The 14,002-nt window shown below is 45.1% G+C and overlaps 2 protein-coding genes across 6 annotated transcripts; one reads left to right on the top strand and one right to left on the bottom strand.

Moving 5' to 3' along the window:
- The first annotated feature begins 31 nt into the window (after positions 1–31).
- On the top strand, positions 32–5,272 carry DOLK (dolichol kinase). Of its 3 annotated transcripts, none has more exons than XM_065648605.1 (3): positions 32–201; positions 2,296–2,360; positions 2,838–5,272. In XM_065648605.1, exon 3 carries the CDS (start codon positions 2,944–2,946, stop codon positions 4,513–4,515), a length of 1,572 nt encoding a protein of 523 aa, XP_065504677.1. In that variant the 5' UTR covers positions 32–201; positions 2,296–2,360; positions 2,838–2,943; the 3' UTR covers positions 4,516–5,272. The 3 variants fall into 3 exon arrangements, with proteins under 3 accessions (XP_065504677.1, XP_065504676.1, XP_065504678.1); XM_065648604.1 differs by having other exon boundaries at positions 32–210; XM_065648606.1 differs by lacking the exon at positions 2,296–2,360 and having other exon boundaries at positions 32–210.
- On the bottom strand, positions 5,104–12,378 carry PHYHD1 (phytanoyl-CoA dioxygenase domain containing 1). 3 transcript variants are annotated; one of them, XM_065648609.1, is made up of 12 exons: positions 12,263–12,378; positions 11,268–11,426; positions 10,653–10,728; positions 10,475–10,522; positions 8,831–8,886; positions 8,583–8,645; positions 8,465–8,486; positions 7,968–8,096; positions 6,262–6,378; positions 5,989–6,115; positions 5,761–5,808; positions 5,104–5,638 (listed from the first exon to the last, which is right to left on the bottom strand). In XM_065648609.1, the coding sequence occupies exons 1-11, from the start codon at positions 12,293–12,295 to the stop codon at positions 5,763–5,765; spliced, it is 876 nt and encodes a 291-aa protein (XP_065504681.1). In that variant the 5' UTR covers positions 12,296–12,378; the 3' UTR covers positions 5,104–5,638; positions 5,761–5,762. The 3 variants fall into 3 exon arrangements, with proteins under 3 accessions (XP_065504681.1, XP_065504679.1, XP_065504682.1); XM_065648607.1 differs by having other exon boundaries at positions 5,104–5,808; XM_065648610.1 differs by having other exon boundaries at positions 5,104–5,808; positions 11,268–11,600; positions 12,219–12,291.
- Positions 12,379–14,002: the final 1,624 nt, after the last annotated feature.

The following is a 14,002-nucleotide window of genomic DNA, read 5'->3' as shown; positions in this document are numbered from 1 at the left end:
GCCCCCTCCCCGGCGGGCTGGGTCATGTGACAAGCGGCAGCGCCAAGATGGCGGCGGCCCGGGGGGCGGGTACCGGGTAACGGGCTCGGCTGCCGGGCCACGGGCGGGAGCTGCCGCGGCCCCTCGGCGGGAGCCGGGGCTCACCCGGGAACAGCCTCCGAGACCTTCCCCTTGCGGCCCGAGCCCCGCCGCAGCTTCCCGGTAGCGAAGGTTGGGCTGCGGGGGGCGGCGGCGGCGGCGGCGGGACGGGACGGGGCGAGGCGAGGGGAGGACACGGGGCAGGGAGGGACGAGGCGGGTGCTGCAGGAGGCGATTTGGAACAGGTCAGGGGGAGGTTTCCCGGGATGCGGATGGCGGCAGGGGAGCGCTGGGGCCCGTCCGGTGTGTGCCCGAGCGCTGCGGAGCTTCGCGTTACCTGCGGGAGGATGCGGGGCGCCGAGCCGCCGCAGGCACCGGGACAATTCCGCGGTGAAACACGTCGCGTTGCGGATCCGAAGCCGCTCGTGGCCCAGCTGGCCGGCTGCCTGCGGGGGGAGCTGCCGCGGGCCGTTACTGATGCAAGAGCTGGGTTGCAACCTTAAAATTGCCAGAATTTTCAGTCTTTGGCCACCCTGCATCTTCCTAAATAAGCCTTGAGCTTCCTCCTCCCTTGTGCTCAGAAACACCAAGGAGTGGGACCCCAAAACCTCTATTGGTCGTGGGTAGATATTTATTGCCCATACCAATTCTGTTTGGTTGACTACATGAGTAATTTGTCTGTTTAAAAATGAATTGTGATGGCAAAAAGGTTACAGTAAACATAACGAAGTTGCATGGAAATCAAGTACTTAGGATGCCAAAAAGTAATCTTTTAATAAGAGTTTTCAGTACAAAGTCATAAATAACTAAATGCTCCAGACCTACCCTGTGAGGGAGTTTGACACCACAAACTTTAACAGTTACCCAGTACTATTACTAATGAGATCTCTATCAGCTTTATAACCTGGTGACACCATTCAACACGGAATGAAAACCCAAACTGGAACCTTAAATAAACTTCCAGCCTTTCATGAGGGAGCTTATGTAGATATTAGTAAGGAGACTGGGGGAGCAGAATTTAATGAGAGTTCACTACTAATTGGCTTAAGGGTGGGCCAGAAAGAGTGAATCAGTCCAAAGCTTCAGCTGGAGATACCAAATCCAGCAGGGACACATGCAGCTGGGTCAGCAATTCTATTACTGACAGAAATACAGAAATTGATAGCTTCAAAGAACCAAAAGAGCTGCCAGTATAATGGCGTTGGCTTAGACTCAATATCAGATTGTGGATAAGGAGATACAAAGGTTTTCAGGAAGCCATAAATGCTGGTGAGAATTGCACGATGTCGTGAATGCTCACAATACCCCAAAGAAGATAAAGATACGATTTAACCTAATAGAGCCATTATGTGCATTGCTGATTATCTCAGCTATTTATCATATAGTCCAAAAGTTTAAAGGCAAGTTTAGTTTGCAGTGCAGCCGTCTTGGGGTGTGAGCCTGGATTCAGAGAAGGTGAAGTGCGGTAAGTGCAATATCAGTGAGACGAGAGCAAGGGGATATAGAACACGGCGACAGCTTTAGATCGTGATGAAGAATGTCTTAAAATATTTAGTGACTCCTGAAAAATGTGAGCAAAATAGCGCATCCAGAGGTTAAACAAATCACTTATAAAATAATTATGCATTTTTGGGATGGGACTTGCTAATATTTGTCTAGTGTCCTTAATGACTGACTAACATTAAAATAGTTCACTTATTTATACAGAACTACAGTCTATGAAAAATAGGTTCGCACTCAGAAAACACGAATCAAGGTAGCTGACACGGGAAGAGACGGTCTCAGGGGGTAAAGAGGATTAAGCCAATACCTTTCTTTAAAAATAAATCAAATTCATTTACTGGCATGTGAAACTGTATAATAGTTAAGTTATACAGCCACAACACATCCTAAAGTTAAACAGAATATCACCACTATGTCAATATGGACTAGAAACATATTTTAGAATAGATCTCTTTGTAACAAATATGACCCAAAATTGTAGAAACAAAAAAATTAAGCTGCTTAATGCTAAGACATGATGAGATGAATGTCCTTTCATGGTCACAGGCAAGTTGAGGTCTGTTCATTCCATTTTTCTGTCCTCAGATCTCCAACTTAGCTTATCCTGACAGTTCTGGTAATAGATCAAAATTAGATAAAGTACACCATCTGATATTTTTTTTTTTTAATGCTTGTGATGTTTTCTTTCCCACTTCTATTGTAAATATGATGTAGCATCATAAAAGATCTGCTGCAGTGGAACTATTCAATCGTAACACCAGTAACAGAAGGAGAGGGAGGTACGTAGGGGGTTTTGCACAGCAGTGGGAAGAGAAATATTTAATGAAAGTAGGAACATTCTGTAAAATTACAGTGAAAACCACATACAACATTAGGTTCTAAAGTTACCTTTAAACTTTTAAATTAACTGTATTTCAAATTCACACCACAATGAAAACTTCTGGGAATCTTTATGGCCCATTTGCTTCACATTTCAATTCAAAGATACTGCAGCAGAAATATTTAAAACTGTATCTCAAAGTGCCAATATTTCTGCCACTGCAGGCTGACTTGTCTGATTCTCAGAGGGGGTTAACAGTTTTGGCTGATTTATTACCTCACTTTTTATTATATTTTTTTATTTGCCTGTGTGTTGACATTAACAATTGGCACATAACTGTCAGTTTAAATTGAGCTTAAGAACAAAACAGCTATGTGAAACCTTCAGCTTTTTAGTAGTTATTTTAATTATTTGCCCTTTTTTTCTTTTTTAACAGGAATTGCAGTAGCATGAAAGGGAATTCTTCCTAGCAGACAGCTATTGAGCACATCGGGACTCCTGAGAAAGATTTTTGTAAGCCTGAGCCACTTTGAGTTGGAATCATGTTAAACAAGCCGGTGCTGGTGGAATCCCTGATCGTGTTCATCATCGTTCTCTCTGTGCACGCGGTGGTGTGGGACCGGTATTCCTGGTGCGCCGTCGCTCTCGCCGTCCAGGCTTTTTACGTCCAGTTCAAGTGGGACCGTTTGCTGCAGGCGGGGGGGGCCGTGTTCCAGTTCCGCGCGGCAGCCAACAGCGGGCTCCTGCCGGCCAGCGTGGTCGTCCCCTTGCTGGGGATAGCGATGAAGGAGAGGTGCAAGTCGGCTGGCATCGTGTACTTCGAACGTTTCGGCATAGTGGTGGCTTCCACGGGCATGCTGGTTGCTCTCTTTTTATCTGTAATAGCAGTTGGCATCACAAAACCCGTGCCAACCAACACTTGCATCCTGACCGGTGTTGCTGGCAGTATAATTATCTATACCATGAAGCATTCTCTGACTGTTTCAGAAGTGATAGAGGTCCTGGAAGTGCTGCTAATTTTTGTCTACCTCAGTATGATCTTGCTGTATTTGTTGCCTCGATGTTTTACTCCTGGAGAAGCATTGCTGGTTCTCGGAGGTATAAGTTTTGTCCTCAATCAGCTCATTAAACGCTCACTGAATGTAATCGAGGGCAGAGGTGATCCCATAGACTTTTTGCTTCTGGTAGCAGTCGTTGGAGTTGTTCTTCTTGGGCTTTTTTTCACTGTCCTCTTCATTTTCATGGATTCGGGTACGTGGATCTCCTCCCTGTTTTTCCACATGATGACGGCAGTGCTGGGCTTAGGGGTCATCATGCCCTGGCTCTACCGCCTGATCCAGAGGAACCCTTTGTTCTGGCTATTCCAGTTTCTCTTTCAGACACAGACAAGAATTTACCTTCTTGTATATTGGACCTTTTTGGCTGCTTCAGCATGTGGCGTAGTTTTCTACCAGAACGCTAAGAGATCATCTGAATCTAAAAAACACCAGGCCTCGACTATAACCAGGAAATATTTCCATTTCATTGTTGTAGCTACTTATGTTCCTGGACTAATTTATGACCGCCAGCTTCTCTACATTGCTTCAGTGCTGTGTCTGGCAGTGTTTATCTTCTTAGAGTATATTCGGTACTTCAGGATCAAGCCATTTGGCCAAACCCTTAGGCATTTGCTGTCTCTCTTTTTGGACGAAAGAGACAGCGGACCTCTAATCTTGACTCATATTTATCTCCTCCTTGGCATGTCCCTCCCAGTATGGTTGTTCCCCAGATCTTGTGCTCCTAAAGGCACCTTGTCTGGGGCAGGAGCTCTGGTCCCCTACTCGGGGGTACTGGCAGTGGGGGTAGGAGACTCGATTGCCTCTGTTTTCGGCAGTACAATGGGGGAAATCAAGTGGCCAGGAACCAAGAAGACCTTTGAAGGGACAATGACAGCTATTTTTGCTCAGATCATTGCTGTGGCTCTTATTCTGATCTTTGACAGCAGCGTGAATCTGAACTCCAGCTACGTCTGGATTCTGGCGTCCGTGAGCTTAGTTTCTCTTTTGGAAGCTTATACCACCCAGATCGATAATCTGCTGTTGCCTCTCTACCTCCAGATAATGTTTATGGTATGAAGCACTTCCAGGAACAGAGATTTTCCCTTTCTAAAGAAAAGTGGTAACAGAATATGCACCCTAATCAGAGCTCAATGGTGATCTAAACACTGCTTTTGGTACACCAAATACAATTGTTAAAGACAGAAATGAAAAAGACCTATTTAAAATAAAGGTTTTGGTTTGGTCTTTTTTTTTTCCCTTGTTTAAAACAGCATGAGTTGCTTTCTTTTCTCACAGGAACACAAATATGACTGACTAAAAAAAGCACTTGTGTTTAAGAATCAAATTTAAAGTTTCTGGGTGCCCAGAAGCAAAGGAAGTAGAGGAAGAAGAGGTAAGTCAATGAGAAGAAAAAAAATAACTAAGAAAACCTTCAGTTTAGGACACAAGCCTGAGCTTGCCTCAGATCTAACTTACATTTCTTAACATTCCTTAATTTTCACCTTGCTGTAAGTTGGTTTGGGTTTTTTGAGTTTTGGGGTCAGTTATTGTTCTTGTGCACATTGAGGGTTCAAACAGGTCATCAGACAACTTAGCGCTGGCCCCATCTGTTGGAAGAAGGTCACATTGTGTCTTCCTCAAAGAAAAGATGAGGGAGATGAAAAGGAGAATTTCAGGTTTTTTTATTTAAATGTTAGAAGTTTGGGGTTTTTCATTTTCGTAATTTCAACATGAATCTTTAATATTTTAAATCAACACACTCAGAGATCAAATGCACAGCTACAGTTTGCTAGAAATACTTAGAAGACTGATTATAAAAGTACACTTCCTGCTTCATTTTGCCCACAATTGAATAACAGTGATTTAAAATAATTCTAACAATAGGACAGAGACCAAAAGGTAGAAGTCGGCCACCTTCACATGACACGCTCACCTGCATTGCTGGGATTGACAGAACCATAAAATGCACTAGAGAAGCTCTTGACTTAAAAAAGAAGAAAACACTAAGTATCTGCAAGAAGAAACGTTTCTTAAGTGGTCCCAGTCAAGGTGCAATGGCCCTTAGTGGTCTGTTCTCAAAACTGAGGAAGTTTCTGCGCTGAAAGGACTGGGTGACTATTTTCCCACTAGTAGGGCTTGTGCTGTAGCAGAAGCCCCTGTGTAAGTGCAGGTGTATTCAGCTGTGTCAAGGGTCCTCGTTCTGAAAAGACGATAAAGCTCATCTCGAGAGCTGATCTAGTGAAAGTTATATTTAAAGGGAACATGGACAAATGGTCAGAAAGAAATGTTGATCAGCTATCGACTCCAGAAGCCGATCACTACCTTCAAGCGTAGAGCGACGGAAAAGGCAGCTCAGGAGTGGGCTGGAGCCTAAGGAAGAAATAAAAACAAAACTTCAGAGGCTGTTCAGCTCTACAGGTATGAAATCAGCACCGAGGTAGTACCAAGAGAAAACGTGTGACATGCGAGACCACCAATAAAAGTTTATCCTGGCTGTTGCAAGGAATAGGCTCCGGTTTCCCCAGCTGCTTGTCGGGACGGTGACCTTACCAGTTCTCTTTGCTCCAGCTGGTGTCTTTGGCTTCCATCACATGGAAGGTGAACGCGTGGCGAGAAGACTCCGAGCTGTTCAGTTCACTCTTATGGACGACCTCACCGTGGATGAGGATGAGTCCACCTGTTTGAAAGAAACATCCATGCTGCTTTCTTTTCAAATTGTCAGTGCCAGCATTAAAACGCAAGGGAAGATGAAAGTGTTAAAATGCAATTTTAGCTCTCTTGTTGCTCTTATCTGTAGACACATTCGTTTGGGGGCTGTTTTACCTTTATTTATAGGCAGAGGTATGAACTGGCTGTCGTCGTAGGCCGGCTCCGACCCTACAAACTCGACACACGTTGAGGAACCTGACGCTGCACGGACCATTCTCCGGGAAATGCCACCTGCAAATCCACATAAGCAGCAAACACACAAAAATTGAACAGCTAGCTATGTTTTACACAACAAAGGAACAATATCTGTGATTTCTCTTGGAAATTATAAGAACTTTATTATTATGGTATATTCACTTTTTTTCCTTAATAATTTAGATGGGTTTTTTAATTAAGCAAAGACTTGGGATTTTCCAGCTGTAGCAGAAACTAATAAAAACTTGTGGAGGTTTAACCTCACTTTCAGTCGAACCAGCACACAACTGTCTTATTTTTGCTTTTCTGGCTCATTCTGTGCGTTGCAACATAGCCCCTTAGGAACACAGTCGTACACTTGGCAAAGCCAACCTTTGGCCCATATCTCCTTTCTATAAGAACAAAAGTGCAATCAGAGTGCAGCTGACTCCAGAATTTGAGGGCTGAGTGCCTTAAAAATCTTAAGAGCACTGTGATTGCACTGAGTGAATGCTTAGCTGAGCAGCAGCTTAAAAAAGCTGAATTGTGTGCCCTGGAGGGAGTGAAAAATAGAAAATCATGCTGGTAATCCAATAGCGGTTACACACGCACAGCAACTACCATCGGTCACAACAGCCGTTACGTGAGTCTGCGCTGATCTGGGTTTGTCTGTGTGTCCCCATAGGAAGGTTTGGATGGTGTCCAAGTGATCCTTGCATGGACTTGGAGCCTTTCCTTTTTCACTGAAATTCAGACCAATTTCTGATAGTTGCATGCGTGTGGAAGAGGATTTTTATTCTCATTGCATAGGGCGGTCAGGACTAAAAATTTTGTCAGCCAGGGGAAAAAAAGGGGATCTTTGTGAAGGGGATGCAACCTGGAAAAGAAACAGTTTTGTGAGTGGATGGGGGAAAAAATTAAAAGGAAAACAAACAAAAAAGTTATTTCTTAGTGTATTCCTACTCTGGGAGGGGGATTATGACTCTTTGCAATCCAGATCAGACTTGTTGAATATTTTCAAGGCTACAGTCAAAACTCTGGAAGGAGCACCGACATACAGCAATGGCCTGTTTCACTGCAAGAAGAAAGGATCCAGTGGTTTAAGACCTTCTTTGCTTTAAAGTCTTTAATCTCAGCAGCCTGGCAAGGCAGAATCTGAATCTTGCAGGGGAAGATCCTGAAATAATACCAAAGTTAAAAGAAAAGATTCAGGAGCAGTTTTAATGGGCCTCCCCTTAGCAGGTTCTGGAGTAAATAAAATTCAGGCTGGCTGTCCTTCCTTTCCCTGGTGCCCTGATTCTTTGTTTCTAGGCTAGATATCAACTTAAAACTAAATAGTGTCAGTCATGTACAGTACCTATTTTTATTTAAAAATATTGTTCTATTAGCCTCATGTGATGGGCTGGTGGTCAAGAGCAAAGCGAAGCAGTTAATGACCTGCTGGAAAATTTGGTTGTAGATTTGACAACGGCACAGAGGGAGGACTTTGTGGGGAACGAATCATCCTTTCAACATAGGAGAACCGTAGCGTGTTTCTGCGGGCACCGCGCGACGCAGGGAGCGCGACGCGGTCCGTGTTACCTCCACCCTTAAGCAAGACGAGGGAGCGCGTTGCGCGGCACGCAGCGGGCGACCGCGACTCGTACCGGTGTGGGAGCCGGGGATGAACCACAAGCAGCCGTTCTCCCGCGTGGCGTCTTCCAGGGCGATCCAGAACCCCAGGATCCTGCCCAGAGGCTCCGTGTGCAGGAAGGTGGCGTCTTGGTGCGGGGTCACTGCAACGAGACACGGTCGTTGGGGGCTTTTAATGCCTGAGGAATTTGGTCCTGCTGGAAGGACGACAGGCTTGTTCTCCCCGATTTCTTGCCCTGACCTACCCTTCCCACCCATCTGTCATACACGTTGCATCTTACGTGAAAAGGCCAGGTTTCCACTTGTTGCAAATGTAAAAGTAGCTCTTTTTTCAAGTTGCAAATAACGTAGAAACTTTTCTGGAAAACGTGGATGCTTTTAAATAATTTTAAGAAGGTTCGAAACACAAAACTCACAAGCTTAAGTCTGATTCTGAGCCTTTTTCATGGTAATATTCCTTTCCTGAAAGAATATTTTCTGCAGTATGATACAGAGAGAATATAAATCTCACCTTCACCGCCAATGCCAGGTTGCTGCAAAGAAAGAAAGGTGATGTGTGAAGAGTTTCACAGCTTCCCACCCAACAGGGTCTTATTTCTTGAGTGAAAAGATGGCTTAAATTACTGTACCTTGAAGATATACATGCTTTGCACAACTACTGGTCTCTCAAGGCCCAGTTTTCTTCCCAATTCCTGCAAGAAACGTTCCAAGATTTATGTTTGCTGTTTTCTGCGTCCCATAAAGCATTATTCTTTCAAGATATTTAAATTTCATTTTACAGACAAAATGACTAGACTTGCGATTCTAAAAAATTAAGATTAACTACCCCATAACATATTTTTTCCCCAGACCATTCTAGGAAACAGTCACAGCTCACCTGCACCTTGGTGGAGTGGGTGATTTGCTTGAAGATGGGATCATAAGCATGTAACGCTAAGGGGAAAGAAAAGACTCAGTCTGAAGATTTCATTAACAGAAGGGAACTCGGCAGCTCTCAGTGACGAGCTGCAGAGACGACAGCCAAGCAAGACAAATTGCAGCCAGAAACTTTCATCCCTCCCAAGACTGGGTACGTGCAGCTTATCACAGCTAAGGTGATACAACTTGTAGATTTGTACAATAATCTTTAGAGACCAAAAATATAATCAGTGGCCACAAATGACAGCTATGTAAAAAACAATGCATAACAGAGTGAAAAAGAATTGTTGTGTGATTAAGTACTATATTATGCAAATGCTAATGTAACAACCACTATACATGACCCTGAGGCAGACAGGTGAATTCACCCTTTAAAACACAGCTCTTAAGACCTACCAAAAAAAAAAAAAAAAAAAAAAAAAAAAGTAACTGCTGCAAAAATCATCTAGGGCTTGGTTTTGGTGCCTTTCGCAGAGACCAAGAGCCCGCAGGTCAGAGCTGTTTGTGCACAGACACTCGCGGCAGCGCCGCTCTGACAAAACCGTAGAGCAAAGACTCGGATTTGTGCCTCTATCTCTACCGTGAGAAAACTTGCCAAGAGGACACACAACCGAGTTCAGCAGGGGCTGCTCCCAAGCAAGGGGTAAGGCAAGACTCAACTAAAAGGAGTAATTATAAAAAATAAGTCTTGTTAAGTTGCAGAGTCAGCAGGCATCTGCAGTTGTTTTCACTTCCCCTGGGGAAAAGCTGAAGTACAACAGAATGGCAGGGGGGCAAGGGGGGAAGAGTGTGTTTTTCTGAGAAAACCGAAAAACCAAGTACTCTCAGTTTCCAAGTTTAGTGAAGTTTATTCTGAACAAAGTTCATATGTTTGGAGATGCTGTGAAACCTGCTCTCGTTTTCCATTTACTGTTTGAAAACAAAAGGGATCAAAATGCAAGTTTGGCAGCTTGGAGAGAGGAAATAGGTCAAACTGAAATCAGTCAGAGTAAAGAAAAGGTGCTGGTGACACCAAAGGAGGGGGGACAGCTTCGGCATGGGCGACCCACCGCTGCACAGGACACAGAAGACACAGTTTGATCTGTACTGAATGTGACCAGTCTTAGGTGGTAAATTCACTGGAGCAATCTCTTACATAAAAGAGACAAGGGCTGAAGTCCAGACTCTCACATGTCAGTGACTCTGAGCTATGCATCACTGAAAAACGTCCTAGAAAGGTTTTTTGAAAAGGATTGTAATGAAGATTTTTTTAAGTCCTTTGACAGCAGAGAGTGAGGGGCAGTGCAGAGAAAATTGCAGAGACAGTGACAGAGCGACGTGGGGAAATCGAGTTGAAGAATTCAGTGTGGAAACTCAGAGTAAAACAGCCGGGGCTTGCAAAGACAGGAGATGTGTGGCCACAATGGCAAGAGGGGGTGAAGTTTGAGATGTTTGTAGTCCCTAGAGAAGCAATAGATGAGGGAAGAAGTGGTTTCTCTGCTTAGAAAGGTTTCAACTCAGCTGGCCAAGGTTATTTATAGTGAGTAGATCTGGAGAAGTCCCCACATCTGAAAACCACATCCCTTTTTTCCATCCCTCTCAAAACCCCATCCTCTAAACATACCGTGGCCAATCTTGCTGATGGATTTCTCCTTTGGAATTAGAAAGTTACCTATGAAACAAACCCAGAATTTAATGTTGTTTGCAAAGCAGAAATCATCCCTAAAGCTGGGAACTGGCCCCTGACCCCTCACTCAGCCTCCCCCGTCCCCTCCCCGTGGCAAACTCAGGCCAGGACTTACCTCTCTCATCCAAAACGCCTTTCTCAAAGAAGAATCTAATCTTGTCTCCACTGGTTAGGAAATAATCCGAGCTACCCTGCCAGGGATAAGAGCCCGGTAAAGATAGTATCCTTGTAAAAACACAAATGAACCTTTGATCAAAGCGTTAACACTCACCTGCATCTTTTTCACATCAAGCCGCAGCATAAACAAAACACGGGCAAGAGAAGTTACTCGTAAAAAGGCTTTTCACAAGGCTAAATGTCATGACATTGATTAGGACTTTACAAGAACCTCTTGCATAAAGCCTACTCTTGCTTTTCTTTTGCTGGCTGCCTGGAAAATAACCTATTTTCTGTCTGCAGAACAAATACAAAGTGATCTGTGAAGGCTGCTTGTGGCTACCAGGGACAAGAGCTGGGGGGGCTGACAGCACAGCAGAGCCACACGCAGCCCCTCCTTCAGCCTCTGCTAAGGCCACCACCACACTTTTGCAGAAACCTGGAGAGCAAATGCCTCGGAGTGTTATGTTCAGTTAGAAGAAAGAGTCATATTCCCCCGGAGTGAAGCCTGAGCAGCTATTTTTCCCTTTCCCCATCCAGTGCTCTGATGGGGACATCCCGCTCTTCTGGGTACCTGTGCCTGGAGCTGCTCCTCTTCCTTGGTGGAGAACTCGGTGCGGCAGTGCGGTGGCACTTCCATCTCCGCTACGATCCTCCCAATCTGGTTCCTCATGCTGTCACACTCCTCTGCGGTGAAAAAGTTCTCTAGGACAAGGAAGCCGTCCTCGTGGAACTGGAAGAGACAGGGTGGTGGCTGCTCTTCTCCAGAGTCCTCGGGGGAAGCAGCACGAAGCAAAAGAAAACAGTCCTGGCCCTTCGCTGTGCCTCAGAGCAGTGTGAAAAACATCCCAACTTCAGCTCTGCAGCTGGACAACGTGCTCTTAATTTTTAATTTCAGGAGGGATTTCTATTGTAAAAAAAAATAGTTTGTTAACAGGCTCAGGTCCCATACAGTTCAGGACAACATATCTCAGCCCCTCTGTCCACAAAGCAGAGAAGATATCATCGCTAGAGCCTTTGTGGTTTAAGGTTATCTTATCTAAGATGCGTGACCAGCAACTATTAAACTACAAAGCCTGCTAACTCGATCAGAACGGGCACACCTGGGCTCCAAATAAGAATGAGATTCCTTTACAAGCTGCAAAGCATTGTTTCCTCTAAGGGAAAAATCCCTGGGTGATTTCTCACAGTTGACTACACAATCCCTTCCAAAATGAAGTGAACTCTGCTGACATTGCTGTTTCTTTATATAGAATACCCTGGAGATTATCCTTTCACAGACAGATTTCGGCTTCGGGGATGAGAGCTGAGCAGCAGAGACAGAAAGGGCACGAGAGAAATTCCTTCCAGAGCTCTGCAGAATAAGTTGAAGGGTTTGTAGCCACGACAGGGTCCTCACGCAGCCAAAATTAAGGCAATACAAGCAGCTGAGAAGAATACAAAGTGTTGTAAAGGAGATCTGATCTCCTAGACCTGATCACGGGTTAACTAGTAGTGACTGTGTCTTACAAGCGGCGTCACCCACCTGCACGCCGGACACGCTCCTTCCCCGGGGGGGCACGTCCTCACCTTTTGGATCTGCTGCTGGGTCACAGACGCCATCGGAGGCAGAGGCTCCCAGGTGCCACCAGTGACACCCCGACGCGCCCGGGCTCTGCGGGGCCGATTCCTCCTCTCCACGTGATCCGTCTCCCAGCCTGCGATAAAAGCGAGCGCTGGGCGGCCGGACGGTTGCACAGCCAGCGCAGCTGCCTCGCGGAGTTCTGTCCCCGTCTCGGGCCGTTTGTCCCTGGCAGGGACATGCGGGGACACGGAGTTTTTGCTTTGGCTCTCGGTGCTGCTTAAAGCACAAAAAAATATTCCACTCCAGTGCGATCACAAAGTTGCTTCGCTTAGCTCCAAGGAGGAATCACTGTTTTAATTAATAACCCAGATTAAAAAAGCTCAGCAATTAAGGTTGTAAACACAGTGGTAAAATAAGGGAGGTAAAATAAGATTCAAGCGGGATTAAAAGACCTAAAAGTTTGAATCACCACTTTAAATTAGTTTCAGAACTCCCACAGAGCCCTTTTTGCTCAGTCAGCCTTTTTTTGCTGCAGCACCTGAAAGGGACCCCAGTGACAAAGATAGCAAATGTCACACTAAGGGTGTTAACGCTGAAGAGCTTTCACGAAGGGTTTGGTAAAATCATAGCGAACAGATTTGTGTTTTTATTCACGGCTGCTCTTTGGTGATTTACACCTTCACTTGCGCAGTTCACTCTCCTGCGGCTCAGTATGTGCACATGAAGAGCTGAAGCCAAAGCCACAGTTCAAACCAGAGAGGAAAAAAAAAAGCAGAAAGTGGGTCTAAAAGGCAGAAGAGAGCAAAAAATAGCTGGCACCCGGCGGTGGCGCTCCCCGCCAACACACCCGGCCCATCGCACTGCGAACGCTGCCCAGGACTTTTCTCTCCAGAGGGAAAAAAAAGTGTTCGGCTCTTGCGGAAAACACTGAAAACATCCTTTCAGCAGCACTCCACAAAGAAACAACATCATGGGGCAGGCTTATAGATCACCCAGCCAAAAAACAGCAGAACAAACCCAAAGAAAACCAAGGAAAGGGTTCAAAAGGCTCATGGGAAGGTGTTCACTTCCAAGTATGTTTGTTAGCAACTGAATATCCATCTTAACAATTTGTTGTTTGAAAAAATAAAGTCCTCCATTGGGTAAGGGAATCAACTCCAGACAAAAATTCGTCCCCATCTTGTTCACCTTTTTCCCTTTTTTTTTTTTTAATAGAAAGGGAATTCAGTGCTTTCACTGGAAAACATTTTTGAGCATTTCCAACTTGTTTTCAAGCTTTTCCCTGCACCCAAGAGGATATGAATCTGGTAGTTTAAAAAGCTAAAATTTGCAAGAGGATTTAATCACCTGGCTGTAAATGTGGAGGGGAAACAATCAGCCTCCAACACTGCAAAAGTAAAAAAAAAATAATCAAGTAGTTCCTTCTTCCTGTCAACAAACTCTCACCAACCGATGGAGCTGATGTGTTTTTAAGGAAGATGAGTAACCAGGGGAGAAAATCCCTGCTGTAGCTATTGGCCGTGAGTGGATCTGGTGAGGAGCCACCTCACCCCTCACCGGGAGGCAGCAACCCCAGAGAAACACCCCACGTCACTGTGTTACCGCTGTCACTCGTCGTGTCGCGTATTTCTTATTCTCAGTCGTTTTTTTCGAGCAATTTCACACGTCATCTTCTCCAGTCCCCACCTTACGCACACATGACGACTTCAGAAGCTGGTTTAGCTCACACGCACGACAGCAAACCA

This window comes from Caloenas nicobarica, chromosome 19 (assembly GCF_036013445.1).
Source record: "Caloenas nicobarica isolate bCalNic1 chromosome 19, bCalNic1.hap1, whole genome shotgun sequence".
Lineage (NCBI taxonomy): Eukaryota > Metazoa > Chordata > Aves > Columbiformes > Columbidae > Caloenas > Caloenas nicobarica.
This window is presented reverse-complemented; position numbering and strand designations above follow the sequence as displayed.

Bases quoted from the DNA above. Each gene is read 5' to 3' on its own strand.
- DOLK (XM_065648605.1), top strand. From the start codon at position 2,944: ATGTTAAACAAGCCGGTGCTGGTGGAATCCCTGATCGTGTTCATCATC.
- PHYHD1 (XM_065648607.1), bottom strand. From the start codon at position 12,295: ATGGCGTCTGTGACCCAGCAGCAGATCCAAAAG. The intron at 8,646-8,830 runs GTGAGCTGTGAC...CGTTTCTTGCAG, and splicing joins CCCACTCCACCAAGGTGCAG to GAATTGGGAAGAAAACTGGG. The intron at 6,379-7,967 runs GTACGAGTCGCG...GTGGATTTGCAG, and splicing joins CATCCCCGGCTCCCACACCG to GTGGCATTTCCCGGAGAATG.